Source organism: Macaca thibetana, chromosome 14 (assembly GCF_024542745.1).
Source record: "Macaca thibetana thibetana isolate TM-01 chromosome 14, ASM2454274v1, whole genome shotgun sequence".
NCBI classification, from domain to species: Eukaryota; Metazoa; Chordata; class Mammalia; order Primates; family Cercopithecidae; genus Macaca; species Macaca thibetana.
Genome location: NC_065591.1, coordinates 123,615,809 through 123,635,006, shown reverse-complemented (window position 1 = coordinate 123,635,006; position 19,198 = coordinate 123,615,809). Strand labels below are relative to the sequence as shown.

Here is a 19,198-nt window from a genome sequence, read left to right as displayed (position 1 = left end):
TCCCCACTCTATTCCAGTAAGCCACGCTTTGCACCAAAACCCTCAGGCCAGTGTCTACTGAGGTGCTAGGCATGGGAGGGTTAGTCAATCCCACCCACCCACTTTCATTCTAAGGAGACTCAGAGCCCTTTCTCTTTCATGGTTCCTGGGCAGAGGGAGGGAGAAACACCAGTGCAGTCAAGATTCCTGAGGCTTGGCCAGGTAGTTCCAGACCTTGCTGCCAGGAAAAACTTGGGGCATCTGGGATGTGGCTGGGGCTAGGGGTGAAAGGGTAGAAGGACACAAAGAAAGGTGAAGTCAATAGCTTTCTTCAGTCTTGCCAGAAGCAACTGGAAATGACACAGCTCCATCCCAGTCCTTCCTGGTTCCTCTCAGGTGAAGCTGACCTGGAAACGCAAGTGCCGTCATTCCTGTGTGTTTTGGCTCGGACCCATTTCTGATTCTCAGTTCCTCTTATGTGGCTAGAGGTGAGGTTTGGAGGTCGGGTTTGGAGGACTGGTTGATGGCAGATTATTTAAAACTAAACATGATGTTTCAAGCTGGCTTTCTGTTTTGTTTTTTGTGGGGAGATTTTTTTTTTGGCTTATGGGAGTTTTCTTGTTTACTTTCTGTGACAGTGACTTTCTGCTGCCTCCCAGAAATAATCGGGCCTAAATTCGTCTCCCTGACTAGACTTGGCCTTTGCCCACGTTGTGTGGTGAGATGTTTGAGCACAAGCAGGACACTGGCAGCCCTGGCCAGGACCTCCTGAAGGCACTGAAAATGCAGTCCCTATCAGACGCACCTTCACCTTGCCTCAGTGTGCAGATGGAGGAGGTCCCATGTCCTTCCTGTTCGTCATCTCAGCACTTACCACCCCTCCATCCCAGGAGGGTTTAAGAGCCCATCCTCCCCCATCCTCCAAACCTGAGCCAGGCAGGCTGTGACCCCGCCCCGCTGTAGAATGAGGTACCACACCAGGCAGGCTGTGACCCCGCCCCGCTGTAGAATGAGGTACCACACCAGGTGAAGAGGGACATGGAACACTTTTTAATGTCAAGTCAGAGACAACCCCACCCTCCCGGATCCCCCAATCCCACTTTCCCTCATCACATCCAGGACCCCTCCCCGAGGACTCTCTGGTTCCCAGACTTTCAGGGGAGGGAAAAAAAAGATTACCTAAAAATTGCATTTTCTTCTCTTTCATACACACTCACACAAAGGTGGGAAATTAAATAAAATAAACCAAGAGGATTAAACTCTCCAGTGGTCACGAAGGCATCAGAGATTCCCATAATGGGCTAAAGCAAGTGGGTACTGACGGTTCTGCTTGTTCAGTTGCTTGCTGTCTGTTAATGCCACAGAGCAGGATGGAGAAAGCGGGGCCACCTGGGGTGGCCGACGCGCAGAGCCACACCTGGAAAGATGCTGCGCCTGGTATTAGTCAGATTTTTTTTATCTTTTCACTTTTTATAAATGTCTCTGACATGTAAATAACCCAAGAAAATAAAAAGGCAGGAGCTGATTACACAATTACCAGTAAACTCTATCATCTTTTAGAAGATCAACACACAGCTAACGCCATATACAGCATGCAGTAATGTCTGAGAAAGGACCCTGCGGAGAAATAAAATGGCTAGAACTCTAACAAAAAAAATATATGTATATATATACTGTATAATATATGTCATCAAAAGAAGCATAGCCAACAAACGCAAGATACAGTGCAGATCACCTTTCCATTTCTAAACAGTGTGTAGAGAGCATAGTATTGTCTGCATGAGATGCCACAGTCGGGAGGAATCTGTAGCGCTGGTGGAGATGTTGGTTAAATCGGATGTATTTTTTGGTGGATATGCCAAATCCTCACCAGGCGATTAGTGCCTGGTGTCTGGTCCACCAGTTGTAAACCTAGTTTAGAAGTATACTATTCATTTTTACTGTTTAACAAACATACTTCTCTTCACCCTTTTCAGTTGTATTTTTTTAGTTTTGTCTTGTTTTTGCACTAAGTTCTAGACTCATATCAGAAAATATAATTAATAAAATTAATAATGAATCAGAATCCCTTGTTATCCATGATGTCCATGTAGTAAAATGATAAAAAAAAAAAAAAAAAGTTTAACGGTATCTTTTGTGACTGTTGTTTGTGGGATTGTTGTTGCTGTCAGACGGTCTTACTTTGTTTCCTTTTTCTTTCTTTCTCTGTCTTTTTATTTCACGTTTCACAACACACACCGTGGTGGCACAGTCTACTAAAGTGCCCCAGCGCCACGCTTGGGCCGGAAGGTCTCACTCTGTTCGTCTCTATGGACAGATTGAATTTGGGATGGCCAGCTCCAGAATGTTCCACGTGGGGGCACTCTGTGGGCAAAGCGACTGAGCCCTTGCCCACACTGGCACCAGAGAGGTCACACGAGGCAGCTTGCAGTGGGTCCAAGCCGGGTGTGCTGCGTTCTTCCCGTTTGGGAAAAGAAAGAAAACTCCATTGTACCTAAATATCTGCAAGGCAATTTTCAATTTCTTTCTGAAAACTTTTTCCCCCCAAAGTATTCTTTGTTCCCCTCCCTCAAATTTCTGTCCCATGAGGCTGTGTTTCTTCTAATTTCATTTGTAACTATCTGATTGGTTGCTGTCGGTGTTGCCAGTGCTGTTGTGTTGGTGGTGGTGGCGGCAGCCTTTCCCGGGTGGGGAAGTGGCACTCACATCAAAATTTGAGGAGCAGGTGCAAGACCAGAAGAGGCAGCAGCCAGACGCAGCCTGCCCTCCTCGACGTGCCGTTGCTCACCTCGCTGACAGCGCCCGGGCCTGTGGAGAGAACATACTCGCCGTGAGTGGGCTGGGAGAAAACGGAAGGAAAGCTCGGTGGTTGCCTGGTCTGCTGTCATTCGGCCTTGCCCCTGGTGAGGCGTCCCTCTAAGTGAAACACGTGGTGTTCCAGCCCCAGCTTGAGAAGTGAACGTTCTATGGCTCACATCCCCCAGACACACACACTATATAACAGGAAGCCTTCCCCTGCAAGGAGAACATGAGGCTCAGGTTAAAGCGTCCTGGGCCTTCTTCCTTACTGTGTCATAACATGCAAAGGCCATGGCTCAGGCTCAAATTCAAGAAGAAGGTGGCAGATTCATTAATATCCTACACAGAGCTTTAACAAAGTCAGACTACTGTACTGAGTGCCTCATCACCCATCCACTTCTGAGCCCCGCCTACCTGAAACACTCACCTACCCTCCAGCTGCTTGGCCTGTGGCTCAGAAAAGAACCTGTTGGACAAAACAATCTGTCTGCCCGCTGCTTCTGCTGCCTTGGGCACAGAGGCCATCCTGCCAATCACTCTGCCCCGGGCAGGGCACCAGGGTTCCACCTGGAGCACCTGACCTCTTCCCCATCTGGATGGGGTAAGAGCAGATGCAGCTCAAGGATCACATGCCTGCAAGGCCAAAGCCAGCCCACATGGATGGAGGTGAGTCAAAGAAAGGAACAGGAAGCCTTCCTGTGCATGTGGATGTAACTGGAGATTAATGAGGACACTGGGATGCAGAACTTGCCCCAGTGTATGTCCTTTGGTGGGGTGGTAGGGGGCACCTTTCCCTAGGAGGCATACACTGACATGGCTACAAACAGATACTCTTTGAGATGGAGACACAAACACAGGAGGCAGGAGAACTGCAAGGCAGTACAGTTCCCCAGCAGCTTCCCTATTGTTCTGAAACATACGTTTTCTGGCTACCTCGGCCCTTGTGGCCAAGAAACCCCATGACCAGTGGCGCTCTGATTTCTGTAGAGTACATACGGTTGGATGCCCAGATGAATTAGGTACCCGAGGAACCAGGCCACCTTCTCAGACTGGACCTGCTCTGGCACACTCCGTTGCACTGAATTTAATAGAGGTGTTTAAAGCTGGTGGCCTCACTAAGTCCACGTCCTCCTGGGTTAGGGAATAAGGAACAAAGCCAGAACCTGCCCGCCTGACTTGGATGCTCAGCGTTGGAGACATTTCTGGCTAAAGCAAATCAAAATCAAAACAGGCTTCTCGACTCCATTTGGGATTATTCCATCAAGTCTAGAACTCTTGGCTTGAAGCCAGTGCCCTTACGATTTTATATCTTGGCCTTTTGGGATAAATCCCTAATTTGGGGGCAGTGGCTAAATAGGTAGCCGCGAGATTGAAATGCAATAGGTCATCAACCTCACGTTTCCCTGGTGTCTGATTCGCAGCATCCGTAATGCCAGAACTTCTCAGCGGTGCAGATCCCCATGCTGAGAAGCCCGGGGAATACTTATTCTCTCTACCCTGCAGAAAGCAGAAAACACAAAACCAAAGACATCCGTGCTAGGATACAGGTGACCAAGGAACATTCCTGGAAAGCTCCCGCGGTTTACATTTCAACAAGCAGAAATGCTTGTCATTTAGGATCGGTCACTAACCGGTTGTGTCTTCTAGAATCTAATCACCAGACACTCCACTCCCTCTTTGTAGACACTCACTCTGTCATCTACCAGCACATTCTTTGGAATCAAAGGAGAGAAGCCTCCGCCAGATGCCTTCAAGGGTGAGAGATTATGTTTCTCTGCTCTGCGGGAGTCCTTCCCCTCCAGACAACTCCAATATTCTTCCCACCAAGGCCCTTGTCTGTGCCTGAGGCCGAGGACTCTGAGATGACAAGGGTGGTTCTGAGTCCACGTGGCCCAGCAGGTCTTTGTGGAAGCCGGGTTGCATGCTTTGCCTCAACGGAGTCAGCAGTCACATTCTATCTTCATACGCATGAATCACACAGTACAATTCCATACGTGTCCTGCACACTGGAGTCCTTAACTCCCGGCAGGACACACAGCTGTCAGCACACTGCTCTGCCGCTTTCATCCCTCGTGCTCTCCTGAACGCCTATGTACATCTCTGAAACCCATTTCCCGTTCAATTCCCACACGCTCCCACCTCCCGTCTCCCGTTCCCTCACCATGACTAAGAAGATGCCCTGGGTAAAAGAGATGGAAAACAAGTGTCCCTTCCCTGCACTGAGGTTCTCTTCTCTCTTCTGCATTCCCTCCTTGCAGTGAAGCCTCCAGGGAGGATAATGCCACAGCCCAGCAGGGGCCTGGCGTGGTTACCATGTAAGGGAATGTTGAAACCTTGTTTCCAGGCTGGGGACTCTGCAGCTCGGAGATGACTGAGAGCGGGCAAACACCCCCTGTGGCACATCTCAATGGCCCTGCGGCTATGCCAGGTGCTCTCCCTGGGTGCCTGTGTTTGGTCTCCTTGCTACGCCCCTCAGAGTTCTTTCGTGGATCTACTTCACGCTGGGAAGCACTACAGAGAGCTTGTAAGGACGAGTCCTCACCTGTTGTGTTAGAAACTTCTTCCTATGGAAGACAGAAAAAGGCCACCAAGTGCCTGCCAGCCATTCTCTTGCTTGTAGTATATCTGGGAAAAGCCCGAGCGGCCCCTCTGAAGCTCTCCGTCTCCATCTCAGGCTGGTGAGTGGCTGGCACTGACTATGTGACCATATCCAGTCTGCACAGCCCACCCCACAGGCACAGGCACTCGCCACCCTGGAACCTGTCTGTCTCATCCAGGACACCAGACCTGGAGCAAGCTGGACAGGAGGAGAAGGAAACAGGGGTAGCCCCCAGGCAGGGGCATTCCACACATCCTCTCAAAGGAGACAGTCTGCACCATCTCATCTTTCAATTCCCAAAAATATTCACCAATTGAGCCTTGCCACCTGTGGCCTTGACCCCTGGAATTTATTCCTTCCGCTAATTCCAGGGTGACGTTTCTACCCTAAATTGATCATGATCCTCATTTATTTGAGGCCAACAGGTTAGCACCAAGCCCAGCTTCTAAGTGGAACGAGCACTACATTTCATGACGTGCCTGCAGTCTGCATCCTTGGTGTCTCTTCTTGCCACACCTAGTTCGGTGCCCTTGCCCCTTGCCACATAGCCACAGGTGTGCACACAGGGGCGTGTCTTTTTTCCCACCCTCACACACTCTCCCCTCTGTCCGAAATATGCTTCACCCATTTCACTCTTATTCTTCACTCCAGCTCCTCTTCCAGCCTTCAGACGCCTCTTCAGGCAGTCTTCCCTGCCTGGCTCAGTGCCATGCACATCCCGCTAGTGCAATACTTACCACCCTGTGTCATAATTCTCTTTGCCTAACTTATTTGTATTTCCTCCTTTGTCCTCTGTGCAGTAAGTTCCTTAAGAGCAGAGTCTGTATCTTATTGGCCCATGGCAGGGATTCAACCAGTGTTTGTTGAAAGAAGGAGGGGGCGTTGCCACTCATGCTGACATACCCACATTTATTTGTCGTTGTATTTTACTTTTGCTTAAAATTATATTTGAAGAAAGCAAAACAAAAACGTTTTTCGTACCTTGCCCTCCGCTTTATCTCAATTTCCTCTTCCAAATACCTTTACTCTCCTTGTCTAACTATATCCAATACAAGTAACTAAGAATTGCTGTGGCTGAGTGTCTATCTACATAGAAGCAAAGTCATGTCAATTAGGATTTCAGATAGAGTGCTTGCATTTGGAAAGCTATCACAACACCTTAATGACACTCATGTAGGAGATGAGAATTATTATCTCCCTTTCTAACATGTGGAAACTGAACTTCAGGGAGCTTAAGTGACTTTCCCAAGTCCCCTGACTTCTGCCTTCAAATGCAACCATCTTCCCAGTATCTCAGAGACACATCTTCAGAGAATAAAGAGAAGAGAGTGTGGTTGCATGGCCTGCTCCACCTGGGTACAGGTTAAGGTGAGAAACGCAGGCGTGCCGCTGGGCTGCCTCCCGCAGGCCATCCCACACTGAATGAATGCTATGTGGAAGGATTCCACGAGATGAAGACCTTAGGTCCAGGCGGGCGTGGAACACAGCACCCTGGGATCAAGGCCCTCTCAAAGCCAGTGTGGGCCAGAGCGACAGCTCAGCCCATCTGCCTAGTGACATGGGCCATGCAGATGAGGCCTCCATTCTTCATTCAGCCACGCCTCCACTCCACAGTGAATGCCTTTATTGCCTCTATCTCATTAGAGAGCTGCGGAGGCCTAAAGAGACTAATTACCAGGACAGTTAGGGTCCCAGATAACTGTGATGAGTGTCAATTATCCATCGGAAACATCTGGCAGGAATGAAAGCTTCAAATAAGATGCATTTTATTCGTAGCCAAGTGACTCACCCAAGAACCTCCCCCTTCCTCCCATCTTCCCCTCCCCGCCGCCACTCCCCTTCCAGCTCCAAGTTAGAGACATAGAAAGAATGGTGCAAGCAAGGGCAGCATGCAGGGCCAAGGTCTAAGAAGATCGCTGCATTAGAGCATCCGTGTGTGAGGAAAGAGGCAGGTCTGGTGCAGAGAAGCCCAGAGATGGAGCTATTCTGGGCACTGACAGGTGCTCATTAGTGCCGCCAGCAAAGAGAAGTTAGGCTGCTGCAAGTGGGATCTACCCAGGAAGGATTGGATGTCCTTGGGGATAGGGTTAATCTAAATTGACACGGAGGTGGCTCAAGGTCAGCGGAGGGTTCCCTCTGCGCTGCTTCCTGGAGTTAGCTCAGGAAAGAAGGCATCTGGGAGGAACGTGAAGAGTTTTACATACCCCACACCCACCAACGCAGCAGCTGTCTGAAAAATATACAAACCTTTCCAAGGGGTCAGGGCTGTAGTTTTCACTTCTAAAAGAAATTAAAAACAAGCCACCGTTAAGGTCAAAAGCAGACGGAGGTGCTCACTTTGCCCTCAGATGATTTCAGGAAGAAGCTGGCGCTCCTGGCGCAGCAGTGTCCCTGGGCCTCTTGCACGTGTCCCTTGCTGTCCTGACCACTGCCCAGCCCTCCTATATGACCCCCTCTGGTTTTCTGGTTTACTTGGGCAGCCAGTTGCCACAAAAGGTGTGCAGGTTGCTGGAGAAGGATGTGAATGACAGTCAGGTTGGACCACAGATGGAAGCAGAGCCAAGATGTCTGCCTGATTTTAGCAGGTGACACAGCTGCACCTTTGGAGCCTGAGGCACCAAACCAAATCTCCTTTGTAGAACAACTTTCTTTCTTTGGTCATCAGGCTATCCTCTAATTAGTTGAAGCCTATAGGCCTTACGTATAAAGTTGATTGCTGCCTATGGATTTATACTACACCATTTGAATGTAGGTGCTCATGCTGTATTTGAAATGCAAAAGTTTGACTGGCATTTAGCTATGCATTTAGAAACACTAGTGAGTTAGTTTCCATGTTCCAGAGGAGCCCAAACCATTGATATCTGACTTCTCTTGCAGAGTTGGACAATACCAAGCTGGTTCCACAGGGCTTCATCTCTCTGGGGCACCCTGCAGCTATGACCCACACCCGTGCTGCTACAGTTGCACTTGCTAGGACCTCCCTGTAGAAATGCTGGGATCCTGGCCCCTCTCTGCTGCCTAGACTGTGAAAGATCTCCGCTTCACCAGCTTCAGCTCTCAGAACAACCTACAGAGCCTCTCCACCTTTTCTGTGGATAGTAGATGCCTTGTTTGGCCTGAATTTGGAATGATCTCTAATCTTTTACTTCCCTCTTTGTTGTTCACCCTGGATACAGAGAGGATGGAAAATGACACTAAAGCTTTTTGCATCAAAGTGATACCTTGGGAGTCTATGTTCTCTGTGCAAAGGTCCTCGCATACAGAAAGACAACCTAGATATAACTCATCCTAAAAGCAACTAAAACATTTGCTCAAAGTCAGATGAATACATACCTGTGCATTCACGCCCTCAATCTATTCTTTAAAATCACCTGACACATGATATCCCTCTTGATTTAAGTGGGCATGAGCGACCCTGAGAAGCCACTCTGAAGGTACAAAGAGGGAAAGGGTTCATCTACGATCAAAAGTTTTGTGATTGAGAAAATATCTGATGTACAACAGGATGGTAGGGAAAAGCCAGGGGTGACGATGCCATGTTGCCTGTGCATTTAACAAGGACGGTCCCTTGAAGGGCTTGCTGGGCCCCAGAAACAAGTTCAGAAGCTAAGGATGGGGCAGGGCCATTTTCATTAATTGTCTTAGGTACCAGTGATTTTTGAGCCTCTCTGTGGCAAGAAAAAAGATAACTGGAAGGAGGAAGGATGGACCGAAGACAGACTTCAGGAGATAAAATAGTCATAAAACTTTTACCCCCAAACCACAAGCAGTTTGGGGGTGCTCATCCAGAGAGTGATGTGGGTGCTGGTTCAGACCGTGCTGGAGGAAGGACCCTGGAAGAGCTTCCACCTGGCAGTTGAGATTATCAGAAAGAAGAATGCATTGAAAGCACAAGTTCCTGCTGGAAATACGAGAGGTTTTCTATAAACAAAGACCCCCCAAAAACTTCAGCTTAATTATTCCATCCAGATGGGTTTTTTTTTCTCTTCATCTGAATCTCCAACACACACTACTTGAAAGATGGCCAACTCTTTTTAGTGTCCACATAGGTAAAAAACAATTTGACGCTCATCTTAGACTTTAGCTAGAACTCACCCTTGGGCTTTTCCAGTTAGCAACTGTTCAACCCTTCTGATCAACTAGAGCATCCTTTTGATACCACTTCTACCCCACCACAATGAGGTGGAAATGCCAGGATATTTTCGTATATACTCTACACCCATCATGCTCATTCCAGTCCACCCCCCTTGCTTTGGTACTAAGACGACATGCTGGCAGTGTCCTCTGTGCCATGCTTGACATGCTTCTGTCCAGCGTGTGTTGTGTCCCGCTTCCAGAAACAGGAGCCTTGCTTGAGCCATCAAAGCTAATGCTGGCCATAAGCTCAAGTCTTTGAGTAACATCTTGACTCTCAGGAACATAAACAATCCCTGAAAATTCAAGCGTGTCAAGCATGCATTTTCCACACCAAGGCTTTAACTGAAACTTAACTGATCTCTTTGTTAATGGTATGTTAACAGTAGGTCAGGGAGGGTAGGAAAATATGTTGAAAAGAAAGAAGAATGATGGAAGGAAGGACGAAAGAAAGGAAGGAAGGGAGGGAGGGAGGAAGAAAGGGAGGGAGACAGGAAGGAAGAAAGGGAGAGAGGAAAGGGGAAGGGGGAAAGAGGAAAAAAAAAAAAGAAGAAAACAACAGTGAAAAGAACCCTCCCACCCCAACTCTAAGTCAATATTCAATGTTTGCTCAATCCAGAAAGTTATATTTTTTCCAGCAAAGCTAATTTGGCTGAATCCGAGTGTCCAGTTAAGCAAAGGGCTGTTGTCTGGCTCCAATGGGCAGGGGAGGGCTGGTTTCATGTGAAGATGGATATACAAACCTTCTAGCAAGAGGGTGAGGGACTTTTGTTTCTTTTGTACTTTCTGTTATCTAGACACACACATACCATAGAAATGCTTAACTACTGGATGACTTGACCTAATTAACTGTCTTTAATCCTCTGCAGGGAAGTACTAATAATCTCTTCTGCTGCAATAGTTTCTTTCTGATATACAGAGTTTACTTTAGTCCCCTATTCTTTAATAAATTGCTTTGATGGTCACTGTGAGGTTTACAGACATTAATCAGCTAACCTTTTCCAGCCCACTGATACCATCAAATCTGACTTAATGCCTAGAAGATAAAAGACAAAGGGCCAGTGGGTGGAAAATGAACAGCCACGGAGCCGCTGAGTTTGCACTGTGGCCTGAGTGCACTTTCCTGTGCGGAAGTTCAGTGAGGGATGGTGGAACATCCTTGAGTCCTTATTTATCACAGTGAGAGTCCTGCACCACCAAATATTAATAGGAGAGGTGACATGCAATCTGTTTTGTTTGCAAAAGGGAAGCAGAAAAATACTTCAATGGTGGCAGAAAATGCTGAGGAAGAATGAAATTCTCTTATCAAAATACTTCTAGTCCATCCAGATATTGGTTAGCAAAATAGCTTTGAACTTCTCTTAAAGCCAAGTGTACTCTGTCAGTGGAAATCAACGCATTCATATAAATCTTTCCTGGTATTTCCGAGGTAAGGTGAGTATAACTTGGAGGGTATTTCCTGAGAAAATACATAGCTCTCCATTGTATCGAAGACTAGCAAACGAGGCGGGGGAATGAACACATGAGTGCAGTAAATGAGCCCAGGTGCAAGGGCTGTCTTCTCTAAATTATTTCTCATTGTACAAGAGTCCAGCAGCTCTACTGAAGACTGTACTAATCCAACTGTCAGAACGTTTTAGATGTCCACAGTCTTCTTCGCTGACCCATTCTCCTACACCCAAGAAGGTTGCTGAGATGAGGGGTAGAGCACATCCAAAGAATCAGAGTAGCAAGTTGGCAAAGAAAGCCTTCCACTCAGAGTCATCAGTTCACAGGAGAGAAGGGAGCAGCCCAGCTTTGTCTCAGCAGATGGGGCCAAAAATAATGTCTCTTGCTCCTTGTCCCCTGCTCAGTGACCAGGCAAAATAACCTGTTTGCTTTCGTTTGTGTTTCTGGTTGGTTTTCCTGCGGTTGACTTTGATATGGGATGATGTTCTCTCTGTGAGTTGAGTACACCTTCCGTTAAATACTCTTTTAAAAGTCCCTACCTGAGTTTCAAAAGCTCCAATTTCCTCTGTGAATGAAGATCTCAGTTGTCAGAACTAGCTCAGTCCTTCCAAAAGCATAGCCATAGCAATGCATGCCCATGCTCCAGGCTCTCTCACTTCCCTGGTACTGTATGTTACCCACTTTTCTACTGCTCTCTGTTTTATGTCTGTGAATACGCTCACATGGAGGTTCAACAAACACAAGTTGAATCATAGGTTGAATCTGAGTAAGTCTATTGACACTTTTCCTTTCTATTTCTTTGTTTCATTTTCTTGCTCGTGGCTCATCGCTGTGGTGCTGTACATCACTAAGGTGAGTAATGCAGCCCTCTCTCTTTCCATGATAAAGGTACTTTTTTTTTCATCTGTCAAGCGCTTCCCATGTAATGCATTTCTTTTCATCTACCCCTCCACCTCCGAAGTCTACAGCCATCCTCTGATGACAGTTTGCAAGGCCAGAATGTGAGGAGATGAACAGGGTGGTGTGGGGTGAGGTGGGGAGAGGAGGTCAGGGGATTGGGGTGGAAGGTGGGAGAAGCATTCCCCTCCCTGGCTTCACAGCTGCCTTCCTGAAAGGCTACTGCTGTGGTCAGCACTGTCCTTAGGGTGAGAGCAGTGCACGAGACACACATTTTATTCCACTGCTTGCTTGGATGCTTAGTCATAGTCTTAATGAGTCACTCACTCTAGGTTAGTGAGAAAATTGGAAGGGATGTGCAAAGACAGGCAAGAGATGCAGGAGATATTTGCAGGGGAGGGCTGTAAGTGGAAGAGGATGTAAAGGGACTGTGGAGAAGGGGCTGAGAAATGAGTGAAGGACACCCTGTGATGTTCCACTGAGGGGCGTCCTTGTCTTTCAGTTTACGTCTGGAGATTCAACATGCACCTCAGAGTTTTCAAAGCCTTTGTAATATGCATTCTCCATTGACTGTTGGAACAACTCTGTAAGGTGGATAAGGCAGATCAACTGTATTGTAGAGAAGAGGAAATTGAGTCTAAATAGGGCTTAGCGAGTTGCCCAAGACCAAAGAACTACTAAATGCCAGGCACTAAACTAGAAATCGCTGTGTATTGGCAACCACTCATGCAGCGCCATGCCTATCTTCCTCCTTTGGAGAACCTCGTGAGCCAGTTGATGCATTTGACAGAATATCTGAATCCTCGTGTGCTTGGTGTCTGATTCTGCTGCTGAGGGACCATCAATAAGACCCTTTTCACAAAAACTGCTCAGTTGGTTGAACTAGTCTTCCTACGGGTCCCAGACTCACTCTCTACGCTTTGCCTTTGTGCTGATCTCTGGGCTTGGAGAATTTAACAATACTTTTCTTTCTTTCCCCCTCCCAGCCCTCCTGAGGGAGTGTGAGCAAGGGATGAGCAGAGCGAAGAGAGCTTGAAGTCTCCCTGGTTCCCAATCACCTCCTTCACTAGCTTTCCACATCCTCTAAGACACTTTACAGACACAGGTAATACACAGTAGGGGATGGGGAGTGGGGAAGGGGGGCTCTGGGATAGAGGGAAGGGGAGACAAAACATAAAGCAAGGAAGATACTGACCTTGCAACAAAGTTGAGCTCGTAGGCTCATTTAGTTCTAAATCGGTTGAGGGACACACAGGAGAGAAAAATGAGAACAAACACATATATTATATACAGTGCTATATATTTGTCATATATAGTTTGTATACTGCCTTTCACAGACATTTCTGGGGGAATATATAAAAACAAGGAAGACAGAAACCAAAGGCGGTAGGACAAGGTGCGGCAAGAGAAACGCTGACATGCTTTATGTTTCCATATTGAATGCCATGGCTGGGAAGGCAGGGAGCTGTTTACGTCATACATTTTCTGGTGCAGTTGGATCCACTCTTAGCTCATGCTGAGCCAGGCTAGCGACTGGATAACAAAGGACTGCAGTTCCTTTCCAGATGACAGACTTGTTTCCCACTTCCCCACCTCTGTTATTTTATCTTAGGACACCAAGTTCAGGAATTTTTGCCCTTGGCACCATGGTAGGATCAAGCTCCCCAGAGCACCGTGATTCAGGAGTGCGGGAGCAGAACTCTCGGAGGTCCCTGCAAGCCCTGTAACCTTAGAGACCAGGTGCTTGTGATGGGAAGGACTAACCTGCTCCTATCTGGCTTAAGTATTCCCAGACTGCCGGACTACGGTCTCTTGCACGAGAATTCCTCACTTCTCAATGTCTAGGCCATGTGGAGAGAGCGTGCAGTTTATGCACAAGTTGGTGGCAAAATGATGATAATTTTGCTGCCTTTCTGTAATGCCACAGGAGAATAAACTTCATCAAGAAGTTTGTGTATTCACAAAAAGTACATGCTGCTTTCCAACCTGCCCCAAGTGTGCTTGCTGGCTCTTAATGGAAACTGACATGGAAAATTCCCTAATAAATTCATATTTGTCAAAAGACCTCATTGACAGTGAGCCTCATTAATGAACCTAGGAGCCACAACAACGTCTGGACTATTGGCTGCAAATACTCATCTCACACAGGAATGGGGGTTGCGAGCTCCACAGAACTATGTTACCCAGGCAGCATTTCCAGCGATGGGCTCCTCATGAATGATCTCCCAACTGAAGCTAACAAATTAAATTGGTTTCTGATTGAAACGTGCTGCAAACTTTTTCTCCCCTAGAGATTTAGCATGTTAAAGTTCCGAGACTTCTGGCATTAAAGGACATCCCCACATGTACCCCACTCATCTTGGTGTGACCCAGTCTTTCTAAACATATTTGAATATATACTATCACTTTTTCATGTCCTTTTTAGAAAACCCTGGACTCCAGAGAGCTGGCAATGGTAGAAACGTCCCAAAGGAGGCACAGGGCAGGTGCTGACAGACCCATAGGGCGGGGGGGCACGGGAAGTAGACATTGTAATTGCTACACGTGTGCCTGCTGAAAAGAGCATATTTATGACCCACACTTCACTGCTTTCCTTGTCATAAATGCCATCTATTCAACTCTTAGGAGAACTGTTTGCTGCTTCTCCCTATTCTCATCCTGAGATGGCTTAAGGGGAAGAAGCTGGGGAAATAGACAATCGTGATAAAGCCAATGGCTGAACCATTTCATACAACCAAGTCAGGAGAGAGTAGGTCAAAGTGGAGGACTGGGGGAGAAGGCTACTCCTGTGAGGACAAGGACTGCTGTGGGCGGAGAGCAGGACTTGGGAGGGGTTAATGGGAGACTGAGGGGGAGCCTTAGATTTGCAAGGCAAGGGAAGGAGGGGTCTGTTCCTCCCTAATCCTGGTCTCTGTTCATGCAGACAGACACCTGCCAAAAAAGCAAAAAGGTCTGACGAATGCAAGGGACACTTATCATCCCTGTGTGAGAGATGCCAGACACATCAATCACTCAAATCACAGCTCTGCCCATTCCGAGCCACTGGCTCGGGGATCAAGGGCGGCTTTCTCCTTCCCAGCCCTCTCAGATAAAGCTGGCTTTACTATTTGTGCCGGGTGGAATGCGGGCGGATGTAATGGGCAAGCAGAGATCCTGTGGTGAAGCAGTGCGGGCTCGTGATTCGGAGCAAGCCACATACGCTATCACCGAAAGCACGTGGCTGGGTTGTGAGATTATCCCAAAGTTCTCAGAATACAAGGAATTTGTGTTCTCGCAAATTATCTGTCAAATGCCTCCCCTTACGTCCCCATCACATTCAAGAGCGCTTGTTAACATGAGGGATTGGGGAAACAGATTTGAAAAATCTCAAGCTCAAAGAACTTGATGGGGTATGAAGGGATTTGCCCAAAAGCCAACCGGAATTTAATCCTGTGGCCTGTAGGGAGAATCTGCATTCATCATGAGAGGCCTGGAGCCCTGCCTGGTGGCACCGTCAGGACGGCAGGCTCACGTCTGCACAGCTCTCTGCTCACAGGGGCAGGCATCAGAGTTTACAAGGGAGCTCGCTCACTTGCTTCTGATATCAATACAGTAGCCAGATATGTGACGAAGGCGGGGCCCTTCACATCCCAGCGACTAGAAACAGTTTTGGAAAAGGGAAAATTTTACATTAAGCCAGTGAGCAAAGACTGAAATAGCAAACGTTCCCCTCTGAGTTCTTGACTATTTTACCCAATTACGATTCCCAGAGTCAGTTTAGGAGCCATCACTGAGAGAGAAAAAAAAAAAAAAAAAAAATCAAATGTCATTTTTGGCATTCCAAAGTCTTTTTCTCCCGTCTCAGGATCTTTTCCATTATAGAATGAAACATAAACGTTTTCGTTTTTCTTTTCCCACTTCTAAGATCTACTTTTATACATGTACTATACATATACTACTTTGCATACATGTCCACTGTCTGTCTCTGTCTCTCTTGTTCTTTCTCTTCCTGTCTCTGTCTCTCTCTGCCTCCTCCCTGTGTCTCTCTATCTCTGTCTCTCACTGTCTCTCTGTCTCCCTCTCTTTTCCTCTCTCTCCATTTCTTTCTGTGTCTCTCTCTTTTTTTATTTTCCCTCTCCATGTCCACTGCTACTCTGCTAACCTCTGACCCTGGCCTTAAGGGGCCCTCCCACCCAGCTCTTGCTTTCTGCACCCTCTCCCCTCTTCTTGCCCAGCTCAGAGCACAGTCTCACCAAATAGCATGATGCTGGCATTGGTGTGGCCCAGCTTGTTGGAGGCCACGCAAGTGTAATTCCCATAGTCATGTTCAGAGACATTGAAGAAGATGAGTTTTGAGAGGAAAGGTCTGTTTTCCACTTTCACTCCTTTCTTTCCTTCAATCAGTCTGAGAGAAACGAGAGACAAAAAAAAAAAAAAAGAAGAAGAAAACAAGATGGTTATGTGTCTTCATAGGAAGCAGGTAGGCCCAGGGATTCATGATCTTCTCCTTGCCCCGCTTCTGACATCATTATAACCACTATTTGATCCACTCAACCACACCATAAAGTGGTAGTAGTTCACACACAGTGGGTGACACGTGTTTCTTGATTTTCACACATGTGCCTGGGGCGCTCTTGCCAGAACATCTGATCTTTGCAGCCTCTCATCCTTGCTTTGTGGCCTGATAGCAACGCCACAGCAAATACCCCGCCAGCTGTGTGGCATTCAGAACAATACGATTCACACAGTAGCTGCTCAAAAGTGTGGACTTGATGATGATGATGGCGATGATGACAACCATGCCAATGAAAAACTCAAACTTCTGAGAGAAGAGCCACCTGAGGAATTTGAAAGAGGAATGTTTTTCAAGTACCTGGTAATCTAATTTCTCCTGAAGCACCAGAGGCATTGTATAGATAATACTTAATTTTTTGGCTATGAAGAGGAGAAAAATCATCATTTTCTCATCAGGGGACTCTGAAGGGCTTGGGAGGAGTGATCTGCCCAGACTATTACAGAGGATTAGTCTGGAGGGATTAGAGGTTCCTAAGAATATGTCCCTTTAGAGCCAGGACAGTCTCCCTAACTTCCACAATGGCAGCCCAGTAAGCCACGAGGATTGCATTGGTCTCGGGGCCAGTAAAGAAATGCCACAGGGAGTTAGTTGGGGGAAGTGAGGTATGCTTATTAGAACCATGGATTCTATTACCGGGCAGATAAAAGGGTAAGGAGAAAGCTGCTGTTGGAGTCAGTAGGCATGTATCCTCCTTCTCAGGAGGTTGTTAACAGCAATTCCTATGGCAATCATGGACACCACCTACCCTCCTTTGCAAGATTCTGAAATGTTCATTTCTTAGAATGAACTTTAAGCCAACCTTTTACTTTCCCTGAAACAATTTGTAATCCTTGCCCTGAAGCTGATTCTGTGCTATAGGAAAGATGAATACTCTTGAGGCAAAAATCCCTTCTTGATGAAGGATCTCAGGGAATATGGACACAAAGCTAAGTTTCCTGTTTAGGGCCGGGCTGGAGCACAACTTATAGCAAGCAAACAATGTCATAGTGGGAGCATACTGGAACAGATTCAGGGGACATGCTGTGGGGCAAATGGATGCTACTGAAAAAACCAGTACTCAAGGCAGAAAGAGAAAGTAAAGCACTGAGACAATGATGAGGAAATGCTTTGCGGACCACACAATGGTATCAGTATAATGTATTTCTATGGAGTTAGACATAGATGACTCTTGCCCATCCCTGGGTCCCAGCATGTTTTGGCATAGAGGGCAGCTGCTTTTTCTGAAGACCTGTCTCTGTGGGGTTACAGAATCATGTTCTCCACTCCTGCAACTTACAGTGACCTTGACCAGAAAAGACAGGCAGGTTCTGGCTGGAGTTCTCACCCAACATCTGCCTCCAGGGAAGTCAGAAGATAGGTTGGACAGACTTGCCTTGCTTTTCATTATGTAGATGTTCCTCTGGGAGCCTTCCTCTCCAAAAGCTAGGGGCAATGAACTGGCCTGAGTCCACAGCTTCATTAAAATGCTAGCACTGTCCAAATGGAATGAGGCATCCGGCTGCGCAGCCAGAGGCCACTTTTACATTTCCAGCTTGTTATGTACACATTGATCCTCTAGGGGGTGCTGTCCATGCCACTCACCAGGAGGATTCTGTGAGCAAGTCAGGCTGATGGATCCCACTGGCCATTTTGACACCATTCCTCCACCATGGGGAGGAAGCTTTCCCATCACAACCAAACTGTGAATGAGATTTCAGCTCTGCAGTTGGGAGAGACTTAACTGGAAGTAGGTTCCTGCTTGACAGCTCTGAAATGTCTTTAGCTAAAAACAGCACAGGGGGCCAGCAGCACTTTGCAGGCTTTGCAGCTCCTGGGAGGACACACTTTCCTTCTCTGTGTGGGTACACATCCCCTCCACCCCGCACTGCTCCCAGGCCTCAGTTTCTTACGAAAGCTGTGGGCTTTTCATTGGCCAATGCCCCTGTTGGATGGGTGGCCTTCTGTAGGTATAGCATTTCCTCTTCCTTTGTCGGATAACACACACAATAGCATGCAGCTGAGTCATTCTAGCATGTGGCCAAAAGACTTCTCACCTAACTCTTGAGAAAACTGCCTGTCCTCACTACACAGTTTCCTTTAATCTGCCTTGGAAGTCTGCTCGTCTCACTGAAAATGGGAGATGGGCTAGAGCTGGCCTTCCCCCAGGGCAGACACAATATGCCTTGGGAGACCTGCCTGGCAGACCCAATGGGCTGTGATCAGGACCTCAGAGGCAGGGATGCTGCAGCTGAGCTGGGTGCCAGGAGGAGAGACAGCCCTGTCTCATGCCAGCACACTGGAAATAAATGCATACATGTGCAGCAAAGGGAAAACTGACTAAACTAAATGGAAAGGGGAGAAAAGGAAAGGCCATCAGAAGAACTGAAAGACAGAAACAAAGCTGCCTGAGCCAGGGGCCTCTGAAGACCATCCCTGGCCCTGCCAGCCCACTCTCTCCTCCTGGGTAAATGGTGGCAGGGAGAGCTGTCTCTATTGTGACCACAGATGCTGCACAGAGGAGAGCACTCTCATCCTTTTACTCGCCACTGGCCACTTTTGCTTTACTTTCCTCCAAGATTTTGCTTTCCCCTAAATATTTTTTTTTTCTGTTTTTCTCCAATAAAGAATTGGAATAATAGGGCGCTGCTGATGACTTTTCACTAAGACCTAGACAACTGAAGATTTGGAAACTGACCCCATAGCTCAATAGGTTTTTGGTTTGGTTTGGTTCAATAATTAATTTTTATGCCTCAGTTTACTTCTTAGTACAATAAGAAGGTCAGAGAGGGAATGGATAAGTGAAAGAG

The 19,198-nt window shown here is 47.2% G+C and overlaps 1 protein-coding gene and 1 pseudogene across 6 annotated transcripts in view; one reads left to right on the top strand and one right to left on the bottom strand.

The window, feature by feature from the left end:
- Window positions 1-19,198, top strand: part of LOC126934984 (60S ribosomal protein L37-like) — an 843,215-nt pseudogene that overhangs the window by 207,859 nt on the left and 616,158 nt on the right.
- Window positions 1,007-19,198, bottom strand: part of NTM (neurotrimin) — a 1,177,876-nt gene continuing 1,159,684 nt past the window's right edge. For 2 of the 6 annotated variants that reach the window (XM_050755983.1, XM_050755986.1), the window contains 4 exons: window positions 16,090-16,241; window positions 13,053-13,088; window positions 7,625-7,657; window positions 1,007-2,787 (listed from right to left, as the gene is read on the bottom strand). In XM_050755983.1, coding sequence (XP_050611940.1) covers window positions 2,687-2,787; window positions 7,625-7,657; window positions 13,053-13,088; window positions 16,090-16,241 — 322 coding nt within the window. In that variant the 3' untranslated portion in view covers window positions 1,007-2,686. The remainder of the gene's footprint in view (window positions 2,788-7,624; window positions 7,658-13,052; window positions 13,089-16,089; window positions 16,242-19,198) is intronic. The other 4 variants (XM_050755988.1, XM_050755989.1, XM_050755984.1 and 1 more) reach the window with 3 other exon arrangements.